The 16,914-nt window shown below is 42.1% G+C and overlaps 2 protein-coding genes across 3 annotated transcripts; both read right to left on the reverse strand.

Annotated features, from left to right (window-relative positions):
• Window positions 1-2,049: 2,049 nt before the first annotated feature.
• Window positions 2,050-9,548, reverse strand: islr2 (immunoglobulin superfamily containing leucine-rich repeat 2; the record flags this gene model as incomplete). 2 transcript variants are annotated; one of them, XM_080736429.1, is made up of 2 exons in its annotated part: window positions 9,393-9,548; window positions 2,050-4,230 (listed from the first exon to the last, which is right to left on the reverse strand). In XM_080736429.1, the coding sequence occupies exon 2, from the start codon at window positions 4,219-4,221 to the stop codon at window positions 2,050-2,052; it is 2,172 nt and encodes a 723-aa protein (XP_080592555.1). In that variant the 5' UTR covers window positions 4,222-4,230; window positions 9,393-9,548. The 2 variants fall into 2 exon arrangements, with proteins under 2 accessions (XP_080592555.1, XP_080592554.1); XM_080736428.1 differs by lacking the exon at window positions 9,393-9,548 and adding an exon at window positions 5,380-5,401.
• Window positions 9,549-10,175: 627 nt separating this feature from the next.
• On the reverse strand, window positions 10,176-14,958 carry LOC308293799 (immunoglobulin superfamily containing leucine-rich repeat protein 2-like). The gene is made up of 2 exons (XM_080736430.1): window positions 14,830-14,958; window positions 10,176-13,276 (listed from the first exon to the last, which is right to left on the reverse strand). The coding sequence occupies exon 2, from the start codon at window positions 13,265-13,267 to the stop codon at window positions 12,275-12,277; it is 993 nt and encodes a 330-aa protein (XP_080592556.1). The 5' UTR covers window positions 13,268-13,276; window positions 14,830-14,958; the 3' UTR covers window positions 10,176-12,274.
• Window positions 14,959-16,914: the final 1,956 nt, after the last annotated feature.

Here is a 16,914-nt window from a genome sequence, read left to right on the forward strand (position 1 = left end):
GTGCAATTTACTGTGCATTTTTCTGCATGGGATATATCTGTATCCTTTTGCAGCCTATCCAACCAAGTGTTGCATTGCGTTGTGTATGATAGCCAGAAGCTCTAGTCCAGCAAGGCAGGCTGATGTGGCACTGAACTTGTCTAACCCATTTCCGTGAGGTTAGATTGTGTGACTATTTATGAATGTACAGAATGTTCTGTTTTTGTGAGAATTGGTAAATATTAATATTACATGTTTCACTTATTTCTGTGTAATTGACAACCTGAACCAGACAAATGAAGCCTATGGCTTTGTTTTATTTGTAGGACTTTATCTAAAAAGAAGGAAGAGCAAGAGAGCGAGGAGAAAAAAACAAAAGAAAGAAACCCTATAGTGGTCAGTGTGTCATGGTTCCTTTTTTGTTTAGTTGAAAATGAACTACTTGTTATCCACATCTACATACATGGTTTATTTCTACATTTCAGTCCTTTTTGGGTGAAAATATGAATAATTTTGTAGTAATTCTATGAAAATAAAACTTCAAACGAAATATATTTTTTCGATTAAAATGATTGTATAAATTCTCATATCCTCGTTTGATTTTTGTTCTCCAAATATGGCAACTGTGTGATGACGGCTTTCAGGTGACATTTGATTGGATAAAGATATGTTGATTGAACAACGTCGGCTAATCGTCGTGATCAACACTTTAACATCGTAAAGTGCATGCATCTACAAAATATAAAAACATTGTGTAGCCTATTGTCATACTAAGAATAAATGAAATCAGTAATTTAGTCTTCGCTTTTGCTTCATGATCAATTAGGGTATTATTATTTAAGTCAAACCACCATTTGCCCAAACGAAACGTTGTTGCGTTTAATATAGGCTATCAAAGCAGGGCAGGCTCTCAAATATTTATTTTCATTCAGCCTTTTTTTTCTTTTTCTTTGTGCAGTAATTTAACAATTGCCAATTCCAACGAAGCCCAGGCTTTTCCCCGTAAACATTATTCACAATGAATTGACCGATGAACAATGAGAAATAAAAAAAACTTCAGCTTTAGCCGTTTTATTAATTCCACGTACATAAAATTATATAAAAAATCTTGAAAGCTCACGTTCAGTTGATCACAAAAACTGACTATACATAAAATTACAGGACAGTGAAGCCATCTGGACGCTCCTCTGCGTTCTTTTCTCATCATAGACTTTTTACTTTAAGTAAAAAAAAAAAAGGAAAAAGAAAAACAATCCACATGGCATAGTAGGCAATAAGCTACATCACATATTAATATCTAAAGACTACGCTAACAAACCACATGGAAATGTGACATGCCATGGACAAATCTCCGAAAGAGAGAGACACTTTCAGAATAATTGTAAAAAGCGAAATTAGGCCTGGGCCTATTATATAGCAAGCACCCGTTGAGCTGAGAGACTGAGGTTAAAAGTCACACAGTTTAAAGCCCTATACATTTACATTTACATTTAACAACATCTGGTAATAAATAGACCTGGTATTCCTCAAAGCACAGGCACAGCACATTCCGTTAAACAACAGTTAAAGTATATCTCTTTTCCTTTCTTTCTTCGGATACGGGACGTGGGAATGGATGGATCGACAGCGCAGGTCGAGGCTCAGTGCGCTGTCCAGCACTACACCCTCCTGAAACTGGCACGATGTTTTTTAACCGAGAAAACATCGCTATGTTCCCTGACCCTGTTGTGCAGGATGGTCAATCTAACAACGTAGAAACCTGTGCTTAAATCGATAGGTTATTTTGAGGGTTTGATACAAATGTAGAAACGTGCTTAAACGGTTGTTTTTGAGGTCTGATAAAATGTAGAAATCTGTGCTTGCGGTAAATAAGGCTACATCTTGAGGAATGTCACCAGTTTTGATCTAACATGTTGTCACAAGGAACATTTCCGAATCCCCGTCAAAGGCTACTTCTTGTTTATCCTTTTCCCCCCCCGCAGGAATACCCTTTTAACGTGTAGTAATGAGAAATGTTGGCTATTTAAAAGTATTATACAATAACGACATCCACGCCGACATCAAACGGGTTCAGCGACTTGGCTGCTTGTAGTTGCCGTTGATCTCCTCGGATATGTTCACAGCCTCGGCTCCCAGTGGTAATCTGTCGCTGTACTCTGAGCCCATCTCAAATTCCTCTTGGTTGGTTTTCGATGAAGAGCTGGCCATGGCTCCTGTTTCAATGCTGCCCTCCATCTCTCCCTCCTCGTCCCCGTCCTCCTCTCCCTCGGCCCGTCCCGCCTCCCCCTCGCCGAGCTCGCTGGGGTTGAACGTCTTTTCGGACTCCACAAAAGACGCCCTGGGATCAAAATCCCCGGTCATCTGTTTCTCCATCTGATCGGGATTCTGAGCCTTCATAAACAGCTGGTATGTCTTTCCCTGATACTTGTATAACAAATGGCAGCAGGTGGCCCCCAGCAAGGGAACGGTGGCCAGAGCCAGTAAGAAAGTGCTGACGACCACGATAATCAGCAGAGAGGGGATTTTCTTTCTAGTTGTGAAGACGACTTGAACTTGGCAATCCTGCCCCCCATAGGTGAAACAGAGAGTGTAATTGGTGCCGGGCTGCAGACCATGAAAGCGATAGGCGTTCACTCCCTCTTCTATCTTGGACCACTGCACCCTAGAGTGTCCATTGCCTGTATCTACACAGAGATATAGCATATCTATGGGTGCTTTCTTTGGCGTGGTTTGTATCAACTTGAACAGCTCCTTGTACACCGTTTCCAGGTTTTGTTGGTTTTGTGTGTGGCTGATGTGGAGGTTTTCCTTGCTACTTGGAAGCTTAAGCGGATTGAGCTGCACTTTGGCTTCTGTTTCTGACACCTCCAGTGCAATGACACCAAAATCAAACGTGTACTGCTTGAGGTTGTTCACGCTCAGGTTAAACGCGTGGTTGGAGATGTATTCATTTCCATCATTGACGCCACAGCTGCTGGGTGAGTTCTCTGCCAAGTCACTGGCCTGCCCTGTGCCATTGTGTTTGCCCAGTGAAGCAGTTGGGCCGATCTTGAGCTTGTCTTCAGACTTGGGCCAGTTGATGACATTGTTTTTGGAGGTTTTGGTCCCTCCAGGCTTGTGAACGGACGGGGTGATGTCAGATTTGTGAACTGATGGGTTAATCGCTGCAGGATCAGGCATTGAGTTGGTGGCATGTTTCTGGGTACCAGCCAATGCCACTTTAACACTGCTGTTTGCCCTCCCTACTTCATTGACTGCAGAGCAGCTATAATTCCCATCTTCCTTTTTACTCATACGAGGAACAATTAGGGTGCCGTTTTGAAAGACGAGGAATCGACCATTGGTCGTTTTATCATTGATGGGTATATCACTTCTCTCAGTAATAAAAGGCAATGTGAACTGAAAATGTTCTTTCCCTGTATTGACCTCCCAGGTGACTTCAGGTTGCGGCTCTCCGTTACTCTCACAGTTTAATATGACCACGGATCCCTCATAGATCTCAGTGTTCTCAATGTTGGGCTCGTAAGTTATAGTGGCAACAGGCGCCTTGCATTCCAGTCTAGTCTTGGTAACCATGGCACCTTTCAGGTGTTCTGGGGCCTCACACAGAATGTTTTCCTGCTCAGGAACAGAAATCTTGGTCGTAGTAATCCAATCTCTCAGCCATTGAAGGCTGCAGGAGCAGGTGAATGGATTGTTAAATATCTGCAGGTGGGACATGGAAGAGAGGGCAGTGAATGTGCCCTGCACAATGGTGGTGAACCTATTGTTGTTGATGCGCAGGGACTTGAGGTCTTTGAGAGTGGAAAAGGCATCTCTGGGCAGGTTAGTCATTTCATTGTTGTTCATTTTTAGGAGTTGCAGGGCTGTGAGATTGTACAGGTCCTCCCATGGAAAATCAACTATCTTGTTGTGGCTCACATCCAGATTGCGCAGCTGGATCATTGGAGCAAAGGTGTCCTTGTCCACGGTGACTATCTGATTGTGGGCCAGCCAGAGAGAGGTCACCTGGGTGACATTGATGAAGGTTTTGGCTTTTAGAAATGTTATCTTATTGGCAGAAAGACTGAGGGTTGTCGTGTTGGAGGGGAGGCCCACAGGTACCACTAGCAGGTCTTTGTAAGCACAGTCGGAAAACTGGTGGGAATATTTATCCACGCAGCTACATAGCTTGGGGCAGCAGTGTACAATGCCAACCACAGTAATCCATAAGGCAAGGAGCTGCAGAATCCTTGACGCCATTTTCAGCACCTGCAACATAATTGCAACACAAAGTTAGATGGGTTGTTGTCAGCCATGTCATGTAATTTGCTTTGTCAAGGGCTCATAGTCCATATTAAGGTTCATCAATGTCCTATAAATGTGAACTTAACATTTCTGGTAATGGACATAGCTAACAGCGAGGGCATGTTAAGGGATAGTTCAACCAAAAAAATACTTTTTTTCTATTGATTACTCTATTGATTACTCACCCCATGGCAGACTTGAATTCATGGATGTTATTGTCTTTGTCGCATTCCTAACCCAATAATTTGATGACTATAGTCATAGTGGTTATTGGTGGTCTTTATAGAAACAAAGAGCCCCTTTGTTCCCTATGGAGACACAAAGAGTCTCCGCAAATTATTGTCATAGGAATGCAACAAAAACTAAAGAAAATATCATGGAAGTCTCCATGAGGTGAGTAATGATAGAAAAAAAGTTGTTTTCTGGGTGAACTATCCCTTTAACAGCAATAGTAGAAGTAGTAGAAGAAGCTATAATCGTGGTGCCTGTCGCATGAAGATTCTGCAGTTTGATGCAACACAGTGTTAAAAATGAGCCAACAATAAAATAAATTAAAAGAACAGTCTACTGCAACATGTTGTTCTTGCCTATTGAGCAACTTGAATTTAACTGTCCTGATAATAGGCTACTGTATGTTTGAAATGAAAGCCATGTTGACAATGTTTCGTAGCTTTGCTGCTTATGACATATAGTCCTATATATGACTATATTACAGGGTTTAACGAGTTTGTAAGTGCGGAAATACAGCAATAGGCTATAATTTAGACTAGAGTCAGGTATTCTAAACGGCATGGTCTTGATGCGCTTGTTTTCCAGCGCGCGCCGCGCGGACCCTCGGACGCTGTCCGTGGTGCTGAAATCGCCGGGTTTTCGGGTGCAAAAACTATTTGGGGCTAAAGTGTTATATTTCACACAAGTACATTTCAAAAGAGTTCAGTTTAACATCACTACACGTAGTAAACGGTTGGATGATTTATTTTTCTCCCGAGCCTTTTCTAAATTGAGACTAAATTGAGTCCTCCCCGCCCTATACCTCCAAAGCTGATCTGGTTGCTTGACATTATTGTCACAAGTTCAACTCATAATAATTACCTACTCATTGAATTGTCTTACCTGTCCAGTGTCAATTTCCAATCCCCGGTGGTTTATCGTTTAAGAAAATCACTCCTGGGGCTCGTCAAGTCCTCTGGAACAAAGTTTACGTTTTAGTGGTCGAAAAAGACAATGTCCTCGAGTAATTTCAATCCTTTTACATGACTTTTGAACACCACGATAGCGTTGACGATGGGCGGTGGAGGAAACATTTTTCTCCGGGGTAAACTGTGCAATCCGACGCCTCTTTTCCTGTCTCCATCCACTGCGCGTTCACGCATCTGCGGAGCCGAGAGTGCAGGGATCGTGAACGCGCAGCAGCCTCTCCCATCTCACTCACTATTAAAGATACAGAAGCTCTGGCTCCTCCACCCCTCAAAGAAAATTCATAATTCACAACCTGGTGTTTTATTTATTACATTGTCGACCTACGTCCAACCTTTGATCTCATTCGTTTTGGGAGCTTTAAAGCAAAAATAATATAGTCTTTGTTGTCCAGTAGATCCATCCGACCAAAGGTTTTTAACGCCATAATGTATAGGCTATTTGAAGTTTCTGGGAGGTTTAGTCTTTTATCACTTATCAGGTAGGCCTAAAGATCAAACTGTTGTGATGCATTATTCACATTCGATGCACAAAGACTTTTGTAATCTAAATTAAGTGGAAGCCGTGAGAATGAGATGCTCTTTCTGAGCGTTTGGACATCATTTTATAGTGCAACGAAATTGGATGAGATTTGGTCATTGTGCTTTAGACTAAGATTCAGAAGAGCTTTTCTTGGATTAATTATCAGGATAAACTGCAATGAGCAGTGAACGTATAGCTTTCACACTATGTAATAAAAATAAAAGAAAGACATTTTAATTATCCTAAACAAACCTTCATAAACTGTTGGCCTAATCAATCAATTTAGGCATTTCCTTTCTTTTTACATTATTTTTTAATCTGTCATTAATAATTACATCTATTTAGAAAAAGACAACTTTGTAGACTGTTGTGTGGGAACCAAGGGAGCTTTAAGTCCTCAATCTCCTCTCCTGTTGAAATACTGCCATCGTCTGGTAGGCCAACATACACTCAATTCAAAAGGACTTTGGCAGAAAAACATACGATCACATTGCCAAAGCAAATGTGAACTAGAATAAATATGTGCAGAGCAAACATTACAATTAAATATAGTCAGCAAAAACCAACAAACCAATATAATACAAATAAGAAGTGATAACTTTAAATAACATAGAAATTCCAATGTGTTAATTTTCTTTTAGTTTAATAACATTTAAATGCGCTCTTTTGACATTTTAATCTCTCTCTCTCTCTCTCTCTCTGTTAAATTATATTGGGTGAGAGTGACGCCTACAGTACACACGAGGTAATTACATTGTGATTGCACTTGGGCATGATATAATGCTGTTGTATAGGGGACCAACATACAGGTAACCGTTAGACAGACAACAGCTCACTCAGATTTCAAAGAATGAGGGATTATTGTTTTAGTATTAAAACAGGGGACATAGGCCTACTTACATTTTCAATGAAACAAAGAAACGTAATGGGAACACCTGTCACAGGTTATATACTAGTCTTCACACAGTATCCTTGACATCAATGCTGTATATGGTCACATCCATCTGTATTGACAAGAACACATGGCAGCAACTTTAGGTGCCTAGAGGTTTATACGTCAAAGTTCATATCATACTACATTTTCCAAAATAACTAACTGCAATAACAATAACGGCACACATGGATACAAGAACACCAGTAAGACGCCTCAGGGCGACAAGCGACTTCGCCCTATGCACCATGTCTTGGCCATCTGGCCAAAGGGATTTGGTTCCCCTGACATCACAGTGATTATATATTGTCATTCACAGATATGGGCTTAATATTGATGACACCAGGGATCTCCATATATGGGCATAAAAGTGATTTGGTTCTCCTGGCATCACACAGATCTCCATTTCTCCATATATAGGCATAAAAGGGATTTGGTTCCCCTGGCATCAAAGTGATGTCAGAGCGTGAAAAAAAAGACAAGCGTTACCCAGACAGGCAGACTCTCCCCTTTATGCCCATATGTGGAGATCCCTGTGATGCCAGGGGAACATCTCAGATCTATAAGGCCAAATCTCATGTGAAAAAAATATTAAGATAATGAAAGCCAAGGCATGTAAAATGTTTATACTATTGGAATTGTACACATCTGCTGCCAAATAATGAATTAAATCATTCCAGTCAATCAAACCATAACATGAGAGAGATATAGAATGGATTTTCAGCCAAACAAACAGTTTAATATGGCCACGAATGACTCATAGATATTAGGGTTTTCAGTGTTGGGCTGGTAAGGTATAGTGGCAACAGGAGCCTTGCATTCCATCTTGTTAACCATGGCACCTTTCAGCTGTTCCGGGGCCTCACACAGAATGTTTTCCTGCTTAGGAACAGAAATCGTGGTTGTATTAATCCAATCTCTCAGCCATTGAAGGCTGCAGGAGCAGTTGAATGGATTGTTAAATATCTGAAGGTGGGACATGGAAGAGAGGGCAGTGAATGTGCCCTGCACAATGGTGGTGAACCTATTGTTGTCGATGCGCAGGGTCTTGAGGTCTTTGAGAGTGGAAAAGGCATCTCTGGGCAGGTTAGTAATTTCATTGTTGTTCATTTTTAGGAGTTGCAAGGCTGTGAGATTGTACAGGTCCTCCCATGGAAAATCAACTATCTTGTTGTGGCCCACATCCAGATTGCGCAGCAGGATCAGTGGAGCAAAGGTGTCCTTGTCTACGGTGACTATCTGATTGTAGAACAGCCAGAGAGAGGTCACCTGGGTGACATTGATGAAGGTTTTGGCTTTTAGAGATGTTAAAAAATTGAAAGAAAGACTGAGGATTGTCGTGTTGGAGGGGAGGCCCACAGGTACCACTTGCAGGTCTTTGTAAGCACAGTTGGAAAAGTGGTGGGAATCTTTATCCACGCAGCTACATAGCTTGGGGCAGCAGTGTACAATGCCAACCACAGTTGTCCATAAGGCAAGGAGCTGCAGAATCCTTGACGCCATTTTCAGCACCTGCAACACAAAGTTAGATGGGTTGTTGTCAGCCATGTCATGTGCTTTGTCAAGGGTTCAATGTCCTATATGAAACTTAACATTTCTGCCAATAGTGAGGGCATGTTTAAAGGGATATTTCAACACAAAAACATTACTTTATTTTTTCAATCGATTACTCACCCCAGTAACCCCATTTGAATTAATTAATATGTTATTACTTGCTCCAGCAGAGCACGCAAGTATTGCGAACGGCTGGGTATGTATGTTGGTGTCCTTCTTTGTTTAAGCCCGGTGCCATCAGGGACCAGCATTTGTGGCAACATCATCATTAACAGCCAATGAAGGACCAGCATTCCTGGTGATGCCAGTAGTGATATCACTGGCATCGCCAGTGGTGAGCGCATCTCATGGCCCGCTCTGCTGGCATATGGCCTACTTGTACACAAGGCGCAAGTTGGCACCTCGACAGAGTGCAGTTGTAGTTGTTTTTGTCGCATTCCTAACCCAGAATTTGGTGAGTAGGCTAATCAATAGAAAAAAGGTTGTTTTCTGGGCGAACTATCCCTTTAACATCAAGTATAGTAGAAGTAGTAGAAGCAGCTATAATCGTGGCGCCTGTTGCATGAAGATTCTGCAGTTTTATGCAAACAAAGTTACAAAATAATGAGCATACAATAAAAAACAATCTAGTGCAACAAAGCCTATTAGTCAACTTGAATTTAACTGTCCTGTGATAGGCTGCTATATGTGGATATAGGCTATTTCACAAAGGCTAAAGCAAATTCAAGTTCAGTTTAACACTATAGGCCACTGGTAGGCCTAGTAAACGATTGGATGATTTATTTTTCTTCTGAGCCTATAGGCTGTTCTAAATTGAGATTAAATTGAGTTTCTTCCCCTCCAAAGCTAATTAGCTGATTGACATTATTGTCAATCAACGTAACTCCATAATAATTACCTAGGCTACTTATTGCAGTCTTACCTGTCCAGTGTCAATTTCCAGTCCCCGGAAATCACTCTTGGGGCCCAATTAAGTTGTATGAAATAAAGTTTACGTTTTGTGGATGAAAAAGACCCTCTCTCTCTCTCTCTCTCTCTCTCCCTCTCTCTCTAATTCAAAATGACTTTGAAACGTACGATCATATTGACAAAGCTAATGTGAACTAGAGCAAACATTGCAACATTACCAGGGTTGCAACTTGCCAACCCCTCCTGAATCAGGCTGAATGTGAATGCTGAATGTTGACCCCATCTCCTGCGGTGCTCCTGAATTGTCATTTCTCCTGGATTTCTCCTGGATTTGGTATCAAACTCCCCCTATGTTCAAATTATTTTGGGGGAGGACCCCAATGGCTGAAATTGTACCCATGCATCATTTTCCAATGCCAGTAAGCAAGCCTGAAAATTATCAAAATCACAAAATTCACCTAAACACAGGAAAATACATCGATCTACCTAGGCTTCTCTGTTAAAAGGTTTCACCCAATATATTAACAATATATTGGGTGACAATATATTGGGTGAGAGTGACACCTGCAGTACCGAGCATTTAATTACACTGTGGTTACCAGCGGCATAATATTAATGCTGTTGTAGAGTTAATAGGGGACCAACATAGGGTAGGTTCTAGATGTCATAGCAATATCTATGGGTACTCTACTCAATCAGACAGACAGACTACAGCTCAGAATTCTAAGAATGAGTGATTATTATTTTACTACTAAAACAGAAGACTTAAAATTTCAATGGAACAAAGAAATGTAATGGGAACAGGTTATATACCAGTCTTCACACAGTCTCCTTGACATCAATGCTAGCTTTACATGGTCACATCCATCTGTATTGAGTTGACAATAACACATGGCAGACACTGTAGGTGCCTAGGTTTACAGGTCAAAGTTCATGTCAAGAAATTCCAAAATAGCCTAACTAACCTCCATAACACTAACTACACACATACAAGAACATACCGTAAGTTATCTATGATAACATGCATATTCAGACAGATATCAAACAGAAACTTCATGAGATAACGGTTTTATCTGTTTTTATTTACACTGTACTGAAGGCTCATAGGAATAGACTATGTGACAACCAGGAATAGTTTGGTGACCACCGGAGACTCGGTTGACGGCCGGAATTTAGACGGCACCCGGGAGCAGGTTGGGTTGGCGCCCCAGCCTGTGTCTTCCGTGAGGAAGAAGCCCAACAAATCCACGGTGAGGCCTTTAGGGGGGCCATTCAGCTGCAGCAGCTGAATGGAATGTTTGGATTGGGGTCTGGTGCAACGCACAGGTTCTGAGCCTGGTGAGAGCAGGGGAGGACCTGGTGAGACGTAGGAGGAGCCCGGCCAGGAGTCAACCCATAGAGCCTAGTTCTTCCACGCGCCAGAATGGTACCCCCGATCCCGGCAGAGTAGTTCCGGTGCAGCACATTGAGTGACCCTGTCTTTCCCTAATAGGACTGATCGTGCATAGCTACTGGGACGTAGGTCGGGACTTGATCAACCCCGGCTGGGTCACCTGGGCGAGGGTGTATGATGTTGCGAGACCCGAAACACCCGTCGACCCCAGGCTACATCACTGATGATACGTCCCAGTTGCATCCTTGTGATGTTTTTTACTCTAAGGCATAGTAATCATGCCACTTACAAAAACTAGACCAGGTCAACCTGGTTGTGCCAGACCCCCTGTCTGTCATCATCATTTATGACATCATGCCTTTTGTAGGCATGTCATCATCATGTCATCATCATATATACCCTTTATATAGAAAACCCGGACAGACCGACATTTGCTTATGTAGGCCTACCCATTTCATGGGTCTGGCAATGAAAGAGGAGGTGGACAGTGTTTTCATATGGTGTGAGGAAACCCACCTTACTATGTATAGGCAGGACTATATGAAGCTCATTGTTATTAGAAAGAAAGCAGGGGTAACAACATCAACATCCCCAAAATGATTAAATAGAAGGGTATATCCAAAATATTCATGGTAGTTAGGTTGCAGTGTTACTCTGTACAAAGACTTGCTACAGTATGCCGACTGCTTGCTCTGCCATCATATAGTTAATATTACTGTATCGTGATTTTTGCATATTAATCAGAAACAATCTAACAACAAATAGTTAATATGATAGTGGAGCAAGCACTGCAAAGATAGCAAGTCTTTGTACACAGTAAGTTTGCAACCTAACTACCATGAATAGTGTGGATGTAACCTTCTATTTAATCCTTTTGGGGATGTTGATGTTGTCATCTGCCCATTTGTCAATTTGGTAAAAAGAAATTGGTTGAATAGAACTCATAGTTTGGGACCATCGCTCCATTGTTCACAATGGTTTGTAATGCAGGCTGCTATCCCAGGAAGTCATGTGATCCAAGATGGCCGCGGTGTGAATATGGTCTATAGCTGGGTGCGTGATCTAAAGGTAACGGCATGCGCGCAAGTCCCGGAAAAGACACGCTGTGATTGGCCAGGCGTCATTTGAATGGCAGCCTCGCGAGGCCCCTCCCCTACGCAAGGCTTTTCCTCCACTACTAATACTGACAGAATGCCGTTCCCAGCATCTGTCTCGGTGGTTTGGTGGATTGGTCTCTAGTATTCCAACCCATGGGACCGTGGTTCGCATCCTGGTCGTGCCACTCTTTCTTGCTCTACCCCATGGGGGTTCTGTTTAGGGTTAGGGGTAGAGTTGGGTTGTCTAAAAGATAACATGTACACATAGCGACAATGCGGCTCAAAGGGACTGTAGTGCCTTGGACTGCAGCAGGCCAATCACACGCTGCCAGGGTGGGGCTTGACAGAAAGCCGTGACAAAAAAAAAAATCATGCTAGCTGGGTGCCTTAGCTACCAGGCGTACCCTATGTTTCCGCCCATGCCTCCGCCTCTTCAGTGCGGTTTGTGTTGGATGTAACCTCTCGCTGTACTATGGTCATTTTATCCTCCACTGTTGCCAGTCTCGTCATGGTAGTCAAACGAGTCTCTATATTGTCCAACTTTGCTCCAAAGTCAGCTCGGAGATTTTTAATCTCCTTTTCAAAGTCAGCTCGGAGCTTTCTAATGTCCTTTAAGACTTCAGCCATGTCGGCCATGTTGGCGTCTGCTGTTGTGTTTGGCGGTATCGAGGTATTATTGGGCTGGTAGGTTATAGTGGCAACAGGAGCCTTGCATTCCAGTTTGGTAACCCTGGCACCTTTCAGCTGTTCTGGGGTCTCACACAGAATGTTTTCCTTCTCAGGAACAGCAATCCTGGTCGTAGTAATCCAATCTCTCAGCCATTGAAGGCTGCAGGAGCAGGTGAACGGATTGTTAAATATCTGAAGGTGGGACATGGAAGAGAGGGCAGTGAATGTGCCCTGCACAATGGTGGTGAACCTATTGTTGTTGATGCGCAGGGACTTGAGGTCTTTGAGAGTGGAAAAGGCATCTCTGGGCAGGTTAGTCATTTCATTGTGATTCAGTTTTAGGAGTTGCAGGGCTGTGAGATTGTACAGGTCCTCCCATGGAAAATCAACTATCTTGTTGTGGCTCACATCCAGATTGCGCAGCAGGATCAGTGGAGCGAAGGTGTCCTTGTCCACGGTGACTATCTGATTGTGGGCCAGCCAGAGAGTGGTCACCTGGGTGACATTGATGAAGGTTTTGGCTTTTAGAAATGTTATCTTATTGGCAGGAAGACTGAGGGTTGTCGTGTTGGAGGGGAGGCCCACAGGTACCACTAGCAGGTCTTTGTAAGCACAGTCGGAAAACTGGTGGTAATATTTATCCAAGCAGCTACATAGCTTGGGGCAGCAGTGTACAATGCCAACCACAGTAATCCATAAGGCAAAGAGCTGCAGAATCCTTGATGCCATTTTCAGCACCTGCAACACAAAGTTAGATGGGTTGTTGTCAGCCATGTCATTTGCTTTGTCAAGGGTTCATAGTCCATAAGGTTCAATGTCCTATATGAAACTTAACATCTCTGCCAATAGAAACATCTAACAGTGAGGGAGGGCATGTTTAAAAGGATAGTTCAACACAAAAAATAACTTTATCTTTTCAATCGATTACTCACCCCAGTAACCCCATTTGAATTAATTAATATGTTATTACTTGCTCCAGCAGAGCACGCAAGTATTGCGAACGGCTGGGTATGTATGTCGGTGTCCTTCTTTGTTTAAGCCCGGTGCCCAATCAGGGACCAGCATTTGTGGCAACGTCATTATTAACAGCCAATGAAACAGCATTCCTGGTGATGATGCCAGTGGTGATATCACTGCCATCGCCAGTGGTGATGCCAGTGGTGAGCACATCTCATGGCAGGCTGCTATATGTTTTAAATAAATGGCTGCCATATTGACAATGTTTTGTGGCTGCATAGTCTTGATGCTTCAGTTAGTAAGGGAAAGTTAGCCGAGTGCTGGACCAATCTGGGAACTAAATCATTAACAATAGCTTTCTTCACAAATGTGTTCATAAAGGTGTCTACTATCATCACCTCTAAACTTTTTCAATCACAACTCCCTTGGGAAACTTTGTGGGAGCCAATCAAAGTTGGGGGTATCCCGAGGGCGTGGGCTTAAAGGGGGAAAAATAAAAGAATGGACAATATGAGCGTATGAGGTGTGTAATTAGGGTATTTTGGGGCTGCTGAATCCATTCCAAACATTAGTTATCAGTAAAAATGACTCCTTAGCCATAAAATAGGCCACACCTACTTTTGTGTGTCCACGAGACATAATTGGCAATACAATAAATGGTTGGAGTAGGGTTTCAATTCATGAAAGCAATTCAAGATCAGGCGGGTAAGCGCACATCATGACACACAGGATAACATGATACAATCTGACAAGGAACACTCAAACACAGGGTTTAAAACTTATGGATTAACTCACTAACAGGACACAGGTGAACTTGAATAACATGATTGGCTAAGCCTTAGCCAATTAGGCCTATTTTATGGCCAAGGAGTCATTTTAACCGACAACTAATGGTTGGAATGGATTCAGCAGCCCAACAATACCCTAATTACACACCTCATATGCTCATATTGGCAATTTTTCTTTATTTTATCCCCTTTAATCCCAGGCATCCCGACACCCCCAACTTTGATTGGCAGAGTTTCCCAAAGGAGTTGTGATTGAAAAAGTTTAGAGGTGATAGTAGACACCTTTATGAACACATCTGTGAAGAAAGCTATTGGTAATGATTTAGTTCCCAGATTGGTCCAGCACTCTGCTAACTTTCCCTTACTATAGGCCACTGGTAGGCCTAGTAAATGATTGGATGATTTATTTTTCTTCTGAGCCTATAGGCTGTTCTAAATTGAGATTAAATTGAGTTTCCTCCCCTCCAAAGCTAATTAGCTGATTGACATTATTGTCATAACATAACTCCATAATAATTACCCAGGCTACTTATTGCATTGTCTTACCTGTCCAGTGTCAATTTCCAGTCCCAGGAAAATCACTCTTCGGGCCCAATTAAGTCGTATATGAAATAAAGTTTACGTTTTGTGGATGAAAAAGACCCTCTCTCTCTCCCTCTCTCTCTCTAATTCAAAGGGACTTTGAAATGTAAGATCATGTTGACAAAGCTAATGTGAACTAGAGCAAACATTGCAACATTACCAGGGTTGCAACTTGCCAACCCCTCCTGAATCAGGCAGGATCTAAAAGTGGTCTAATAGTGGTATAGATTTGAAAGTTTTTTTGTTGTCTAAACTTAAACTAGACGACTAATAGACGTCTAATAGTCGTCTAAATGCAGACCGTCTATATTTAGACGACTATTAGACGTCTATTAGTCGTCTAGTCTAAGTTTAGACGACAAAAAAACTTTCAAATCTATACCACTATTAGACCACTTTTAGACGGCGTGCTTAGTCTCCTGAATCAACACATTCTCATACCGACGACGGCACTTATGCCTGAAATTCACCAGAAAACAGGAAATTACATGTTCAAATTATTTTGGGGGAGGACCCCAATGGCTGAAATGGTACCCATGCATCATTTTGGCAGTTAAAGCAAGCCTGAAAATGATCAAAATCACAAAATTCACCTAAACACAGGAAAATACATCGATCTACCTAACAATATATTGGGTGAGAGTGACACCTGCAGTACCGTGCATGTAATTACACTGTGGTTACCAGTGGGCATAATATTAATGCTGTTGTAGAGTTGATAGGGGACCAACATAGGGTAGGTTCTAGATGTCATAACAATCTCTATGGGTACTCTACTCCAGTGGTTCTCAACCTGTGGGTCGGGACCCCCAGGGGGTTCCCCAAATTATTTTGGGGGGTCCCCAGATGATTAACTTCATGAGCAACATTGTTTTCTCACTCAACAGTAAACAAACCAACATAAAGTTTAAGTGTATAGAGGGTATATGCATGCATTTCTAAAATGACAATTTGAGGACTTTTTAATACCTCTAAAATGACAAATGAAACATTGGCCAAACTGTCAAATATTAGAGGCAGTTGCGAGGCGTTGTGAGCATGTAGATCTGCTATTTTCATAGCGGGGGGGGGGGGGGGGGGGTCCCAGGTAAAATATGATTATTTTGGGGGTCGCGGCCTGAAAAGGTTGAGAAGCACTGCTCTTCACAATCAGACATTCTAAGAATGAGTGATTATTATTTTTAGTACTAAAACAGAAGACTTACAATTTCAATGGAACAAAGAAATGTAATGGGAACAGGTTATATACAGTACTAGTCTTCACACAGTCTCCTTGACATCAATGCTAGCTTTACATGGTCACATCCATCTGTATTGACAATAACACATGGCAGACACTTTAGGTGCCTAGGTTTACAGGACAAAGTTCATGTCAAGAAATTCCAAAATAGCCTAACTAACTAACCTCCATAACACTAACTGCACACATAGATATACAAGAACATACCAGTTATATATGATAACATGCATATTCATGGAAACATACGCTGCCAAACAGCCATAAAAAGGCATGCACATCCTGAGCCATGTAGGCTGGGTGCTGGACTAAAGGTAATTGACAATAAAAGAAATAAAAAGTCGTCACCTAAGTAAAAAACAGATATTTGGAATGGGAACAGCAAATTTGGTGTGCGGACTTTTTCTTTCTTTTAACATGCATATTCAGACAGATATCAAACAGAAACTTCATGAGATAACGGTTTTATCTGTTTGTATTTACACTGTACTGAAGGCATAGTAATCATGCCACTTACAAAAATGAAAGAGGAGGTGGACAGTGTTTTCATATGGTGTGAGGAAACCCAACTTATGTATAGGCATTGTTATTAGAAAGAAAGCAGGGGTAAGTTAACCTCTAGCGGCCGAGGTGGTCCTCTCATACCTGGGTGTTCATGTGGATAGCAAGCTGGACTGGAAGGAGATCACTGGCGAGATCTTTAAGAGGGCCCAGTCTAGATTATCTTTCCTCAGGAAGCTCAGGACGTTTGAAGTCAGCAGCTTCTCTTCTTTTGTGTATTTTTTCAAGGTATTGTAGCAAGTGTTCTTTGC

This window comes from Nannobrachium achirus (genome assembly GCF_963921795.1).
Source record: "Nannobrachium achirus genome assembly, chromosome: 11".
NCBI lineage: Eukaryota > Metazoa > Chordata > Actinopteri > Myctophiformes > Myctophidae > Nannobrachium > Nannobrachium achirus.